The 15941-nt window shown below is 35.9% G+C and overlaps 2 protein-coding genes across 2 annotated transcripts; both read left to right on the forward strand.

Moving 5' to 3' along the window:
* The first annotated feature begins 674 nt into the window (after positions 1–674).
* LOC107090739 (inorganic pyrophosphatase-like) lies at positions 675–5553 on the forward strand. Its single transcript, XM_015384335.1, has 11 exons — positions 675–842; positions 1775–1839; positions 2188–2241; positions 3649–3768; positions 3854–3940; positions 4032–4158; positions 4241–4368; positions 4762–4847; positions 4931–5006; positions 5089–5128; positions 5210–5553. Exons 1-11 carry the CDS (start codon positions 683–685, stop codon positions 5239–5241), a joined length of 975 nt encoding a protein of 324 aa, XP_015239821.1. The 5' UTR covers positions 675–682; the 3' UTR covers positions 5242–5553.
* A 1258-nt stretch (positions 5554–6811) lies between these two features.
* On the forward strand, positions 6812–15227 carry LOC107089212 (GTP-binding protein SAR1b-like). Its single transcript, XM_015381907.1, has 7 exons — positions 6812–6892; positions 7777–7847; positions 9067–9186; positions 9284–9349; positions 9451–9554; positions 9649–9780; positions 14105–15227. The coding sequence occupies exons 2-7, from the start codon at positions 7790–7792 to the stop codon at positions 14219–14221; spliced, it is 597 nt and encodes a 198-aa protein (XP_015237393.1). The 5' UTR covers positions 6812–6892; positions 7777–7789; the 3' UTR covers positions 14222–15227.
* Positions 15228–15941: the final 714 nt, after the last annotated feature.

The following is a 15941-nucleotide window of genomic DNA, read 5'->3' on the forward strand; positions in this document are numbered from 1 at the left end:
TGTTATATTGTCTATTTTGTTTCTTAACCAAATATGCAGGTTGTTACAAAACCAACCTTTGACTCGACACCAATAGAGAAGTGTTCAATAGTTATCTCTGTTAGCCGACAATTATGGACATACCGGTATACAAAAACTATGTAGCGACATGTCAAAGTTTCTGTTTTTTTGACTCACAGAATTGATAAAGTTAACATGATGTGAGGAACTGTCTTGTTGCAGAATTAATCTGTCTTTTATTTTAATTAAATTCTTTTTTAAGTTTTGTATGTTTCCATTGGTTATAACATTAGTACCTGTTTATTTGTCTATTTATTTCTGTTGCCTTGCACAAGTTAAGTTGATCTCCTGAATATAACTGTAATTGTCTCTTTTTTTATATAAGAAAGAAAAGTGCAGATTCCTACTTGAAAATGTTAATAATTTTTTTTTTTTGTTCAATTAAAAAAAAAATTAATAAAATAACTTTCCTCATTGGGACTAATTGACTGGTCCATGAGGCAGACACCCTGTCTAAATTTAAGAGTAGTAGTTTTTGAAAAAAGCTTATAGTAAAAGTGGCTCATGGCACTTAAGAGTACTGTTCAAATTATCCTAAAATAAAGAGTAACCATCGTTGCCATCAATCTTATCAAAGTTTTCCGTCAGTCCGTGAAGGCACCGCTAATCAAAGGTGCTGCGCATGCGCTTTAGCCGTTGCCACCAACCAGGCGCTGCTGTCGTTTTCCGCCGCCGCCTTCCTTCATCCCGAAGCACTAACTCCAGCAACCGGCCCTTAAACATGAGTTTCACAGTCGAAGAGAGAGGAAACCCGAACTCCCTGAGTTACCGCTTGTTCTTCAGTAAGTAAATAGTGTTTAAAAAAATCTATTTTTTATCTTTCTGTGCTACTTTGTCGATTCCTAGTTGATACAACAGGCCAGCTGCAATCTCCCACGTGTCAGTGATTCATTTATGCTTTATAGATTTTAGTTTGAACGAAACTGTGAAAATATGGGAACTCTATTTTTATCTTGTGTAGGGCGACATTTAAGTCATCCATGTTTAATTTAGATCTAATTTTAACAAAGGGATCTAGATTTAAACGATTTATCTTTATGTTCCATACATCCTTCTCAGCTATTGTTCTGAAAAATAACTTCGTTAGTAGGTTGAAGTTTCTAAGCTATTTCAGGAAATCCCTCAAGGTGTTTAAACACGTCACACAGGAACCTAAAGAGGGCGGAGCCACGTCCTCTGCACATAATAAAAGCATTGATGATCATATTCTCAGGGACAAGGAGCTCTTTGGAGCTTCTTATGCACCAATTCTGCTGTGGTTGAGCTTAAATAAATCAAGGAGAAACAGATGTAAGAAAAACAAAAAACAGTCACTGCAGTAGGGTTAACCAGAACTAAATAAATGCTTACTCTGGGTATCAATGTGTTTTATTGATACCCAGAGTAAGCATTTATTCAGTTCTGGTTAACCGTACTGCAGTGACAAAGTAAGACAAACTTACTTGGCAAAGTAAGGGCAAGGCAAATGTATTTGTATAGCACAATTCAGTACAAAGACAATGCAAAGTGCTTTACATGATTAAAATATAGGAAAATAAAACAGAATCAAAGCAAGTAGAAAAAAGAAAATTAATAAAATACATTAAACAAAGTATAATACGTTGATAAGTAAACAGTTTTTTCCCCCAAATTCAGAAAATGTTGTGACTACCTTTTATGTCAGATATTTATTTTTGCTGATCTGCTTATATAGTATTTCATCTACCTTATACAGAAAATACAGAAGGAAAGTACATCTCTCCATTCCACGACATTCCAATATATGCTGATGAAAGCCAGGTAAGGGAGCCATTTAAACCTTTGTTTTAAATTTGCATTTATATTTACACTTTAATATAAGCTTTAAATCCCCCTCAAAGTTCAGTTTTAGCAGTCTTGCTGCAGCAGATGCAGTGCTGTGACTACTCTGCAGCAGCACCCAATAGCTTCAGATAATAATATGTACAATATATCAAGGTCATAGTCTGTTTAAAAAGCTACACCCTTTACTCTTTGCTTTCTCTGGGCTATGTCAATATCTCTGATGGCTGCAGTTAAAAAAAGAAAACAGTTAAATCACGTTTGGTTTTTAAACTTTTTAGTTTTTTAAACAAAAGTGTGTGTGTGTTTTTTTTTTTTTTGTCTTAGAACATCTTCCACATGGTTGTTGAAGTACCCAGATGGACAAATGCGAAGATGGAGGTAAGATAGCTCAACAAAGTATACAGTAAGGTTTGCATAAAGAAATGTTTTGCTGCTAAAAAGACGTTCATGTCATGAGGGGTAAAGTGCACGGAAATAATAGTAATCTGTTGGAGTTAAGTGAGCTTGTGAAACAAGATGCAACTGATGTAACCCTCTTATCAATGCCTTATCAATTGTTTTATTAAGACGGTAAAGTTGCGGGGCCACTCAAACCCAAGTTCAGAAAAAGTAATTTAGTAAATTTACTGAGGTATTTAATGGATATTAGCTAACCATATCTTTCAATTTCCTTCTACTTTGTTGTACTTTTATTTCCTAACATCTCCAGCCAGGTTATTAGTGTAGCACTGGGTCACATGAATCGTTATCTCAAGAGGCTTTACACAAAACAACTGATGTATTTCCAACTAATTGAATTTTATTTTAGGTTGGGATGATAGCTTTTGCAGCAACCGCGATTCTTTTGTTTTTTTTTTTCTTTTCTTTTGAGTTTTTACGGGACTAGTGGCAAGTTTTTCTGAACAGTAGGCTAACATGAAGTGTGTATGACAGAGGGGGAGAGACATACAGGAAAGGATTCGAACCTGGGTCGCCTGTGTTGAGGACCAGGCCCTCCTTACGTGGGTCGTTACAAGCGCCACCAAAGCACGTTTCTCAGGGATGGAAAGCAACGTCCACTAGAAGAAGGCTCAGTTCTTCTGCTGTAAAGTGATAAAAACAAAGAGTGCGGTAGGGCTGCACATTGTTAAGACAATATTTAACTGCAGAACTTTCCTAAGAAATGTAGAAACAACTTTACAGCCTTATTAAACACAAAGGAAGAAAAAAACCAACAAGGTTTTAGCAGCAATAATCGAAGAAACAAAATGCATTACTATCAAACTAACAGGGAAAAAAAATAAAGGAAAGTTCTCCAGCAGCCTAATCCTTTAGCAGCATAGTTATGGCGATGCCTCTAGATAACCTAATTTTGTTTTTCAAAAAGAGGAATTTTAAGGGCAGCGACCAATGCCTTTAAGCCACACTACATCATACATCAGTGCTCTGCGACAAAGTTTTTGAAATGCATCCAGGATGGATTTGAACCATCAAGGATCCTAAATAGAACAGACAGGAACAGGATCGATGAGTGTTGCATCTTGGAACAAATGCCACTATTCTGCGGGTTTTTTTCATTGAAAATATTAAGGCTTTACTTCATGATACATGTCTAAATTGTACTTTGCTTTTAAAAGTGAACAAGGTTACTGCAACAAACACAAAAGCTGGAAATCTGTTCTGCAGGAGAGACGCCTTCTAACTAGGAGCTCCATTTCCCATATTTCTAATTGCTGGAGTGTTATGCTTTGTTAATTTCAAAAGAAAATATTTCTTGAAGCAATAATTCTAACTTTTTTTCCCCAGATTGCTACAAAAGACTTCTTAAATCCAATAAAGCAAGATGTGAAGAAGGGGAAGTTGCGCTACGTGGCTAATGTGTTTCCTCATAAAGGCTACATATGGAACTATGGGGCAATTCCACAGGTCAATATGCTCTGTCAACCTTTAGGTGTGTGTTATAAATATTATTAGCATTAAAAATAAATGATTTCCATTATGGCCTTTTTAGACATGGGAGGACCCAGCCCATAAAGATGGAGACACTGACTGCTGTGGTGACAACGATCCTATCGACGTCTGTGAAATTGGCAGCAGGGTACATGTTTCACTTTGTCTCTTTTTCATTGTTTATGCACAGTCTTGTGACACTTGGTAAATAATTGACCTCCTGCAATATCCTGCTGAAGGTGTGCACACGTGGAGAGGTCATCAAGGTAAAGGTGCTCGGGGTTTTGGCCATGATCGATGAGGGGGAAACTGATTGGAAAGTTATTGCAATCAACGTAGAGGACCCCGAAGCCAAGGAATTCAACAGTACGTTTTTTTTTTTTTTTATGCAACTGCATCCCTAAATCAGCTAAACCATGACTGTGTTATTGTTCCTGTCAATATTCAGACATCAGCGATGTCAAGCGGCTCAAACCTGGTTATCTGGAGGCCACGGTGGACTGGTTCAAGAGGTACAAGGTGCCAGATGGGAAACCAGAGAACCGCTTTGCTTTCAACGAGGAGTTCAAAGACAAGGTTTCTCTTATTTTCAGAGATATTCCAGTTGATTAGGATTTTTTAATCAAAGCTCATCATTATATTTTAGTTATCTTCCTATGCTGCTGGAAATATTTCTTGTTTAAATAAGAATGACAATCAAGAGATGTATTGATATTTCTATTTTTGCACTGTAATCCCATTGTCTAAAATCCACCTGTCTGGTGATTATTAATATTTTAATCAACGTTACATATGTGCTGTAAATCTGACCCCTGTAAAGGTATTTACCACTTATCCACAGTGAGTTTATGTACTTATACTTGGAAAAGTCCTGGAACTCTGGAAATATTGAGATAAAAGTTGTAAGGGACCCTGAAGTGTGTCTGAACACTGAGCTTCCATGTAGGTAATGGATTATTTCTGTTTTAGGACTTTGCCATTAAAGTGATCAAGAGCACTCATGGCTTCTGGAAAGCCCTCATTTGCCAACAAACTAACGCTGGGGAACTCAACTGGTAAAAACCCTGATGTTTTTGTGGCTGCTTCCATTTCTGGTAGATTTGCATTCTTTAAAGTTTTAACTCTGTCTCATAAACAGCAAAAACACATGTGTCTCAGCTGGTGACAGCCCATTCTGCTGCTCAGCGGATGAGGCCAAAGCTGCCGTTGGTGAGGTAAGATGTCCCGCCCTTCATTTGGAAGCATAACAGGTTTCAACATCAAGACTTAAAATCTTCTATTTGGCTCCAATTTTAGACATGCCCTTGTGGAAAAGAAGAGCCTATCCCATCATCAGGTAGACCTTTATGAATACCCCCTTCTCTGATGGATGCAGTGTTTTAAACTCATGCTGAATATTATTTGTTTGTGTTTACAGTTGATAAATGGTTCTACTATGAGAGGAAGTGATCCGGGAGCTGAAAGGTTTCAAGAACAAAAAAATACAAACTAATGTGACAGTTATACTTGAAGATACATTAAAATTAAACACCAGTGGGGTTATATGTAGGTCCTCTATCTTCCTGTAGATGGAGCACTACTGGTTAGATACTGACAAAGAAAGTCAAAGGGTACTCATGTATTGACTAACAACTTTTTCCTTTATTTGAACAAAGATTCCTGCAAGGTTGTGCTGTCAGATAAAGTACCGAAACTGTGCCTCACAGAAATGTGTGCTGTATGACACTGACCTGTTTAATAAAGGCTCTCTGCTTAAATTATTATCCCAGTGTCAGTTTAATGGTTTACAGCCATGAAATGGATAAATGAGGGATCCGCTTGTCTCATGTTGAATTAGTGTTTGTAAAAAAGTGTTGTGTTTATAACATGGTATAGGCAGAAATAAGTTCATATAGTAAATACGGTATTATAAAAGGATCTTTGACCTTTTGGTAAGTAGATAAAACTGTCAGGGTTATTGTTGAGTGCTTGTAAAAGGGTGTGAGCTCTCATTTAATTAGCTTAGTTAATTCTAGGTTTTTATTTATTCTTCTATATTTTTCAGTATTTTAAAAAATAAAATATTATAATAACCTTGTGAGTAAAACTTCCACTGCAGAAAATGTTTCACTATACATTCAGATGTCCATGATAGATGCAGGGGTATAAATGGGAATTCTATTGCTACAAATAAAATTAAAATTGATGTATAAGGCTATTGATACTAAAGTCCTAAGAGGAGCATTTAAAACTAAAAACACATTTTACAATACATTTGTGACTGCAGCCTTTTTCAATATGTGCTTTGGTTTTATCAAATCAAATCTGAAATACTATAATTTAGCATCCAGATTCAAACGCATTAAGAGGCAAATCAATTCATTAACATTGTCCCATCTTTGTTTAATATTGTATTCTGTTTCTTGTGAGTTTATATTGGCGTGGTCCCTAAATATAAAGAAGAGTTTACTATATAAAGTTAATTAATTCACATTTTGCTGTTCAAGTTTTGTTTTTCTTTTCAAATTTATTGGTTTTAGACTGTTTTTTAAATGGTTATAAAGATAAACTAAGGTGAGAATATTATTCACACCACAGGTTCACTACATCAATGTTAGACTGATCAAAGCAAACTGATAAGAGCAAAAGTTCATCATGATTAACAGAAATAAAAGAAAAAATCTCAACTATTACTATAGGCCGACACACCCATTCAATGAATTGAAATACAGAAGTTTTATATTATTTTCTCATAATGCAATTTTTTAAATGGCACCTTTTCAATGTTTAATAAAAGCAATGTATATGATCTGTTTAAATAAACCTGAATAAGTGAAGTATTGATGAAAAAAGTGTTATTCTGCATTACCGGTACTTCTCTTCATTTTTTCTAACGGAAAATAAAATATGAAATGGCCCAGAATACGATGTAAGAAAAAAATACCACAGTGGTCCTGGTAAATAATGTTATGTTACTGTAAAAGTGAACGAGGTGTATTTGAACACACCATGAGGTCATCAGCGGTCATAAAACCCAGTGTAGAAGCGCAGCCAGGAAGGGAGGGCGCATTTTCTGGACCAAATTTGACGGACAACAGGCTTTCACAAACTCCATACCAAGGTAAGGCTGAATCATGGTGGATGGAGTTTACTTTTACCTCTAAAATGTATTTCTTTTTATTATTTCCCCTTAATAAAAAAATATTAAAGAATTACTCGACTTAATTTGGCCATTTGGGACCAAATCATGATTTCCAGTATTAATGCTTATTTTTGGAGAGCTGATATATGTTACAAGTAATTGAAAAATATACAGGAACATACATACAGTATTAATATTTTTAGTTTCACTCCTATTTCTGCTTTATTTTGTTTTGTTTTTTTGTATTAAAAAACATATACCAACTTTAAAAGACAAGCATATCCTTTCAGAGATTAAGCAGATATTATATCCCAGTGTTATTTATATGGTTGCACAAAAAAACAATGTTAGGATATGGGTTTTGTTGTTTACTGGTGACCCAGGTTCAACAATCAACAGTTGGGTAATTTCTGGAGGCCTCCTCTCACTAAAAGCGTCTCCATTCAGCAAGAACATTGAGTCACTAGAGTGACAGGTGCTGGTGTGTCCATGAGGCAGAGGCAGGGGACAGTGTCTAGATCAAATGTCCTTCTCCCAACTAGTCATAAAAATAGTCAGAGGAACACCAGTGCAGCAGAGTGAGACGGTGCACAGAACAAGCACTTGACTGCTTTACACGTTTTAAAACTTTGAAAGTGATTACTCACAGCTTACACATACCAGAGGAGTAATCCTGGACCAGGAATAATGATTACTACTGGGTCAATTCTGGGTTCCATAACACAGTAGCCCCTTTACAAAATATTAGATTCTTCTATTGTACTATAAATTCAAATGGACACTTATTCTTGGTACTTTTTCAAAGAAGAATGTGTGTTTTGATCTTATTTCCCATTATGCTTAACCAGTTATCTGTATTGTAGATTGTCAACAGAGATGTCTTTTATATTTGACTGGATCTACAAGAGTTTCAGCAGTGTCCTGCAGTTATTAGGTATAGTATAATACAGAAATACTGGATATTTTACTGTACAGCAGCCTTATCCTAATTCTTTCATGCATGCAGTTAAGAGGTATTGCGTTGTCCATGTTTATTTGCCCAATGGAGAGACATGAACTTATGCTGTGGTGTTGCCTTTATGGGTTTATCTTTTTTTTTTTTTTTTTTTTTTTTTTTTTTTTTTTTTTTTTTTTTTAACCCTATCTGTGGTTTTTAACAACTCTATAATATTTGGGATTTTGGACTTTATCTGTTTGGTTTTCATTATTGCAGCACACTACTATTTACTTACAGTACTTTTTCTTTTGCATCATCCTAATCTTCTCATTGTTGTCCTTCCTCTTTCTGCATCAAACTGATGTAATGATGGTGTTGAGGGCAGCACTGGGTAAAACCTCCGGTAATCCATCTGACCATGTAAAACTCACTGATCTCCTTTCACCCAATAGCTTACGTTTTAGAATCAGCGTAGATAAAACTTGTACAAAGTTGTTTCAGTGATCACAAATATACATCAGTGTGTGGATAAGAGTTAAAAGTGGACTCCGTGCAAGTCAACCAGATAATCACAGTTTACCTCTACCATTTGAATAACAATACTGTTCAAACATTAAGCCAATATTATGCTATGACCAAATTTGAGGGTGTAAGAAATGTCTAGCTGCCAGCTGTAATCCTTCTACTTAACTGAGATTGAGCCTTGCTGGTGGTAACAGGTCCAGGAGGGAAACCAAGACCTCCTTATCTGGGGGATCCCAAGGTGTACTATACACATGTAGGCTATAGTCCCTCCAGCAAGTTGTGGGTGTACGCCGAGGTTTCCTCCTGAATGTTTTACAGTATCGGAATCAGTTCAAACTCTTTGAAACTGATTTTTGTTTTTAAATTCAACTGTTATATTTCCGTCCATCATCCAATTCTAAAATAAAAACAATTCAAAGAAGATAAAGCCTCAAGATGAACAAAATACATATTCTTTGCATTTTTTATTCCAAATAATCTAATGTTAGTTTTACTTTAGCATAAATGACCTCTCTATGTAAATACTTCAAATATGTTATATGTAGGATTAAATGCAACCACACAGAAAAAACTACAGTTCATGTTTTAATAAAACTTTATTGATCCTAAGAGGATAAAAGGCCCCTCTCAGTTCTATGTTAACTCCTTATTTTATTTTTCTCTGTTTTAAATGTGTTATTTTTCATGTTAGGGTTGTACAAGAAGACTGGGAAGCTGGTTTTCCTCGGACTAGACAATGCCGGAAAAACAACCCTTCTGCAGATGCTCAGAGACGACAGGCTGGGACAGCATATGCCTACAATGTACCCAAGTATGTGGAATGTAGTTTACATTTACATTACACACTTCTCCTTGTGTTTTATGGGTATGTTCCTCTTCAAAATGTTTTATTCTCTTTCTGCTATCAGCATCTGAAGAGCTAACCATAGCTGGAATGACGTTCACCACGTTCGACCTCGGAGGTCATACTCAAGGTAATAGTATAGAATATGGTCCTAGTACAAATGCTTACGCTTAAGAAAGACTCACTGATGCATCTGCAGGGTGTCACATAAAACCTGAAATGTCCTCACAGCCCGAAGGATCTGGAAGAATTACTTCCCAGCAATAAATGGAATTGTCTTCATGGTGGATTGTGCTGATCATGACCGTCTAGCAGAGGCTAAAGCTGAATTGGACGTGAGTTCATTCCAATCCTGCTGCCTTTAAAAAAAAATCTAAACTGATGCCTATTCTGTGACTGTAAAAACATGTGCATTTTTGTGGAGGATAGGCGGTGTTAACGGATGAAACCATTGCTAACATCCCGGTTCTGGTCCTGGGGAATAAGATAGACCGTCCAGAAGCCATCAGTGAGGATGCACTCAGAGGAATGTTTGGTCTGCATGGACATACAACTGGAAAGGTGAAAGACACAAAGTGTTTTGTAAAATACAACGCTTTACCAAGGATTTTATTTTATCGGGTCATTCAGTTATCTAGAATAAAAAATATTTTCAATGTATTGTTTTCAGGATTCTGTGTAATTGACACCTAGTTGTGAAGGGAAGGAAAAGGATGGATGGTTTTTAATTCTTTTATAGAAAAAATGGGAGGACACCATGTAACACAGGAAACTGAACACACTATCCCCACAGTCAAACATGGTAGTGGAGGCTTTATGATCTTGAGAAACGCTCTTCAGCAGAGACAGGAAAGCTGTTCATAGTTGAAGGGAGGATCATTTTAACTAAATGCAGGAAAATCCTGGAAGAAACCCTCTTAGATATGGCCAAAGATTTGAGACTGGTGGGGGTTCATCTCCCAGCAAAGCAATGGTTTCCCATAAACCATTGCTCTAAGGTAAAATTAAAATCAACAATTATTCACTATCTACGATGGCTCAGTCAATGTCCAGACTTAAATCCAGTGGAGTATTATGACAAAAAAAATCTTACATTGCTCTATTAATTACAAATGGCACTAAGATATAATGAAGGCAACTTCCTGGCATGGGCTTCAAATATTGATACCAGATTGCCTTAAAATCAGAAAAAAATGAAGCTATTAAAAACATGTGAAATGTTTAATAAACACTTTTGCAAGGCAATGTTAAAAGAAGCTTTAAAAGATGGAGCACTTTAATGACATGCTTTGTAAGTCATATTCTGGTGGCCTTTTTAGCAAATTGTTATAGATGCCGATGGCTGTGGGCCTGAAGGTCCTCCTGTGGTGGAAACAACCGATCTGGACAAGCCTCTTACTCAATATATTATTATTGTATGACAGTCTAATGAAGATAATGCAAAGAGTTTTTCATAATGTTTTTCACATTGTGGACTTTTTAAAGTCCTCAACAGATGTTCCAGAGCAGTAGTTCTCAACACTGGTCTTCAAGTACCGCAGATCTATAGAAGTCTCTCTGTTGCAGCACCACTGCTTCATATCATTGCATGAGGTCCTCATCAGCAATCAAGTACTGGAGATGCCTGTTAATAATTTATTCATACAGATAGGTCAGGTGTGTATCAGCAAGTAGACGCATAACTTTCAAGACAGTGGTACTAAAGGACCAGGATAAGGAACCGCTGTTCTAGAGGAGTTGCCAGACAGAACCAGTTGGGGTATTTATACTCCTGCACCACCTCCATTTCTTCTCACATGCTAATGGTATATGACCTTTTTCCGGTTGCTGCTGAAATCTGAAGTCATTTTCCTTTTTAATTGATAATCAGGATAATTTTCTCCGTACCCTGCAACAATCCAGTTCACTAGCTCCCCGTACTTAACCTCTTGTCCTTCTACGATACACCCCACAACGTCATCTTAGTATTTCTGCAGATGACAGGAGAATTGTCTGACTTGTACGGAAAGTCATAAGTGTATAGAGTAAAAAAGGAACAACAGTATTGTCCCCTATTATGCTCTTGTGATGCTAAACACTTGCTTAGACAAGTAACACTTTGGTGTCACAAATTGTGGTTTGTTTGTCAAGTAGTTTTGATCCGGGCAGTTGTTAAGTCCTCCACCTGAGTCTTCTGGAATTTCTGAGAAAGCAAAGCAAGCTGAATCAACTCCACAGTCATAAGCAAACTGCATTAGGTCCTATCGCTTGTTTTCTCAACAATAGTCTGTCTTGAACTTCCATCATGTGGGACACAATAGGCAACTACAAGCCTTGAGAGCCATTAAATTACTTTGGATTTGTCCTTGCTTCACCACACTTGCATCAGATGGCTGAATTAGCTTCTCAGTGTGCAATCGTGTACTTCAAAGTAGTTTTTTTTTATCCAATTATTCGATTCAGATGTGATGAATCAGTGTTCAGCTGCTAAAAGTTCACCCTCATGATATCAGGGTTTGGGGTTAGACTTAGGAGGTCTATAGCCAATGAGATCTGCTGGTTGAGTTGTCATTTGTACCAGCAGAATACAGGGGGTCTTTCACAACAATGGGTCTCATGCAAGAATCATTTGTATGAACAAATCTGTTCTTAAAATGTTCATACTAGTGATTAAGGAGAAAATGTTGCATTCATCTTTTTTTTCTAGTCCTCCCTGTGCTCCAGGCATGATGTGGGAGTCTTTCACAATCAGTCAGCTGTTATCTATCCTAGTTTTTCACTAAATGTACACAATTACTACTTAAAAGCAATTGATCATTTTTTTAGGCTATATCATTATATATTAAACAACTCTGCAATTATAAATTACATCTTTCTTCACTGATGACAGAACTACTGGCAACTACACTTGCAGCTGGCATGTCAGTATTCAGGGGATAGTGGTTTCATTTGTTGTCATTTTATCAAAAGGAAGAACAGTCAGTGAGTTCTATGTGAGATCAAGGTTCTATTGAAATAACATCCAGAATATAACAAGTTAATCAACCTGCTGCTTGAAAGTCATCGACAAGTTGCTTTTATTTCACTCCAGGGTAGCTGATTGGCTTTGTTATACTAAATGTGGAATGTGATTATGTTTTTTGGATTATAATCCAAACTTGTGACCTCTCAAAGACGGTGTAGGGAACTGATTTAATCCTCAGTCTCCCCAGGTTTTACTGCCAGAACTATGATGACAGACGTCAATTGCACTCATGCCACTCTTTATTGAAGTTGTGCTGATTTAGATGAGAATTGTTGTTTGAGCTTCTGATTACGGTTTATGGTTTGGTCTCATTGAAGCATAAACCCCTCTAAAAAGAAGATTTGAAAGTCCACCCTTAGAGAAAAAAATGTTGCTGTCGTCTGCTGACCGTTACCTGTTTAATCAACAATGAGTGTTGATTAAACTGGAGAGAAAAGTGAGCTCTGATTGGTTTTTTCCTGGTAGCCAAGTTTCATTATCTTTTATGGTGATGTGTTCAAGGTGTGTAGAAATAAAGAAACATCAAAATCTTATGAACATGGAATGTTTGGGTTTTGGTCTGTCTGGATTTATAAAATTAGACTTTTGGCATAAACATTTTTATGTTTATGGGTTGTATGAGAGAGAGGGAGGGTGTGATGAAGGGATGGTCCAGATCCAGCTTTTTCCCAGGATCTCGCATTACCAATTGGAAAAATGCCTCCAATTTCCTCCTTCTATTTATTGTTTTTAGCTCCTATTCTGCATCCTTCGGGCCTTCTTTTCAAATGCATTTAGATTTGAAAATGTAGTTCAACTAATTTAGCTTTTGAGATGTTAATCAGCTGCTACTCCTGAAAAAAGAAAGAAATTGTTGTTATGTTTATGCATAATAACAAATGTCCCACAGTAAAATATGTATAACAAACAGTCCCTCTAGCTGTCCTGCATGAAGTAAGAACACCAAAAAAACAAAAACTTTGATCCACAAAAGGAGGAATTATATTTCAAAAAGAATCAAACTCAAACTTACAGAGCCAATCTATGGAGGTAAGGTAATTGTAAAAAAGTGTATGTGTTGTTGCCCGAATTTTGAAATTAAGGCTATAGTCAGAAATGGATTTAGAATTTGTATTCCTTCCTTGTTCCTGTATTTGTGACATCATATGTTTAATCTGTGTGAAGATTAGCATAACTTTACAAAACTAAAAGTGTAAATCTGACATTTCCGACTACAAACCATAGCTTCAACAAGAATTAATCTGTAACCCCTGATAAAGCGGTTACAGTTCTTACCAGTTAATGGTAATAATGCATCTGAAGGTTGCCGAAGAGAAATAAGATGAAAAACAGAACCATAGAAGCCCCATCAGGTGCATTACCACCGTCGCCTACAGTAACACAGGGTGCAACAGCTATATCAGGGATTGTAGATTTGTACCTATACATTTTTGCATTCATATGTTTGTAATATGGAATTTGCACTTGCAAATGTATCTGTATTTTTTTTAGGTATTTTGTTGTTTATTATGTAGATTTGCAACTTGTATTCTCACAGATGAAACTTTGTATATCGTATATACAGCCAAATGTAAGCTGACAGCAAAAACAAGTACAAATCTTGAATTTATTCAAGTTTATTCGTTAACATAAATGAAAATAAAGACTGTCAGAAAAATGAATGTGTGTCTTTAAGTGAATTTGTAAATCTAAAAAATTTAGACGCACATACATTTTCGCTGATAGTTCTCTTACTGCATAATATTGCATCAAGCAACCACTTTTCTAAAATTTCTAAAACATCAATTAATTGCTCTTTGGTGTCTGGATGTTGAAGCTGGACTGTGTGAGTAGAGAATGCAAAACTTTTCAGATTAATAAATGTTTTCTAATTGTTTTCAGGGTAAGGTGTCCCTCAAGGAGCTGAACTTGAGACCATTGGAGGTGTTCATGTGTAGCGTGCTGAAGAGACAAGGTTATGGAGATGGTTTTCGTTGGCTTTCTCAGTATATTGACTGATTATGGTCCCTTGTATTAGCATTGATTGGACATGGTTGCTGCCTGTACACACAAAAACATGTTGCAGAAAACTACCTGCATTAAGCATAGATCTTAAGTATGCCCATTCTGGTAAAAAGGATTTTCCTGTATTACGGTACTAACAGAAATGTCATTCTGCACATTGCAGTTATAATTTTTTTCTCCTCAGATTAAATGAAGAGGCAATCATTAACACTCAATTGCTGCCTTTCTTCCAAAGCATGGAGGAAATTATATGTGCCAGAAACATGTAGATCCTGTAACATGATGTTGGAGCTGGACTTATATTTGGCCACTGGTGTTCGCTTACTGTAAAGTAAGTTTAAGTTGACATTACATGGTTGAAGAAACTCCCACTTGGTAAAATTGTATTGTAAATCTGTTGTTACACAGAACTAAACATGAAATAGTTTCATAGTTTGTTAATATGAACACAGTAGCTGTAACTGTTACCTCCATAGGGGCTGACTGGTCTATTTATTCTTTTGTGGAAATAAGCTCATGACTGTAGAATATGGAATGAATGCCACCATGGAAGCAGTAGCTGACGTTTTGTCTTTATTTGGTTTACTTAGTATGCCTGACTAAAGGAAAGCTGCAGTACAACCGCCTCAGCATTGCTAAGTAACGCAATAAACTAGTAGTTTAATGTACAATAGATGCCAGACTAAAATATGTGTTATCATTGTGGTCAACTGCTGCAAAAAAACCCTGAGTACTTTGTGATTAGTTGCTGCTTACAACATGCAGTGATATTATGAGAGTACTTGCACTTGAATACTTTAGTATGCACATTTACATAACATTGAAATGCAAAAGATAAATATATGTTTTGTGTAAAGTATTTTATTTATATTTGAAAGAAAAAAAATCCTGCTACATGTTATAAACATCAAACTAATGCATGAAGTGAAGTCTGTTACAAAAAGATGTCTTTTTAATGGGATGTGTGATAATGTAGCACAATAAATACTTTTGACAATTATTGCTACTCTTTTCTCTTTTTAAACTATTTTTACTGATTTTTTTGAGAATCTTTTTTTTTGTTGTTGCTCATTTTAGAAAAGAAATGCTTAAATTGGACTGATAAGGTTTGTATATGAAGGGATTTTTTAAAAAAATCTTTGAATATTTTCCTAAAACCCATAGGTTGATCTACACCAGAGTGATTGTGCCTTTAGCCATGTTGTAAAGTGCTTCGTAGCTTCATGATTATTTACTGTAGGCTATTTGTGGCAATCCACATTTGAGTTAAAAATGCCTGTGGAGAGATTTCAAGGCAACATTTCAGTTACAGTACTTACTTGTTTGACATTAGAAATAAAATCGGTAAAGATATCATGAAGTAAAACCTGAACCCCCACAAGTCTGAAATGTGCTTAAATGTAATTTCCAGAGATTTCGTAAAAATCGTAGCAATGTCCAGCTATTATATTCTTAAATAGTTCTGGAAAATTTATTTTGAGGGGAAATTCTTTGTATAGTTATTTTAATGGTAGCAAATGTATTTAATTCAGCATGCCTTTCTTAATTCATGGCATTAATACGTATTACTTTATTATACTTTATTTATTATTTTTTTATTAAGGTCATGAGCATTTAAAAGCCACACAAACATAACAGGATTACCTACTAAAAACAAGAAACTGTATTGTACAAACATAAAGTTAGCTTATCGTGTGCAATGGCATTAATATAA

The sequence above is a fragment of the Cyprinodon variegatus genome, unplaced genomic scaffold, assembly GCF_000732505.1.
Source record: "Cyprinodon variegatus isolate N-32 unplaced genomic scaffold, C_variegatus-1.0 Scaffold1, whole genome shotgun sequence".
In the NCBI taxonomy this organism is placed as follows: domain Eukaryota; kingdom Metazoa; phylum Chordata; class Actinopteri; order Cyprinodontiformes; family Cyprinodontidae; genus Cyprinodon; species Cyprinodon variegatus.

What these genes read in the sequence shown, in the direction of transcription:
- LOC107090739 (XM_015384335.1), top strand. Translation starts at nt 683, where the DNA reads ATGCGCTTTAGCCGTTGCCACCAACCAGGCGCTGCTGTCGTTTTCCGC. An exon ending in GAGTTACCGCTTGTTCTTCA is followed by an intron (nt 843 to 1,774) that starts GTAAGTAAATAG and finishes TACCTTATACAG; the next exon opens with AAAATACAGAAGGAAAGTAC. An exon ending in ACGAGGAGTTCAAAGACAAG is followed by an intron (nt 4,369 to 4,761) that starts GTTTCTCTTATT and finishes TTTCTGTTTTAG; the next exon opens with GACTTTGCCATTAAAGTGAT.
- LOC107089212 (XM_015381907.1), top strand. Translation starts at nt 7,790, where the DNA reads ATGTCTTTTATATTTGACTGGATCTACAAGAGTTTCAGCAGTGTCCTG. An exon ending in AGGCTAAAGCTGAATTGGAC is followed by an intron (nt 9,555 to 9,648) that starts GTGAGTTCATTC and finishes TGTGGAGGATAG; the next exon opens with GCGGTGTTAACGGATGAAAC. An exon ending in ATGGACATACAACTGGAAAG is followed by an intron (nt 9,781 to 14,104) that starts GTGAAAGACACA and finishes AATTGTTTTCAG; the next exon opens with GGTAAGGTGTCCCTCAAGGA.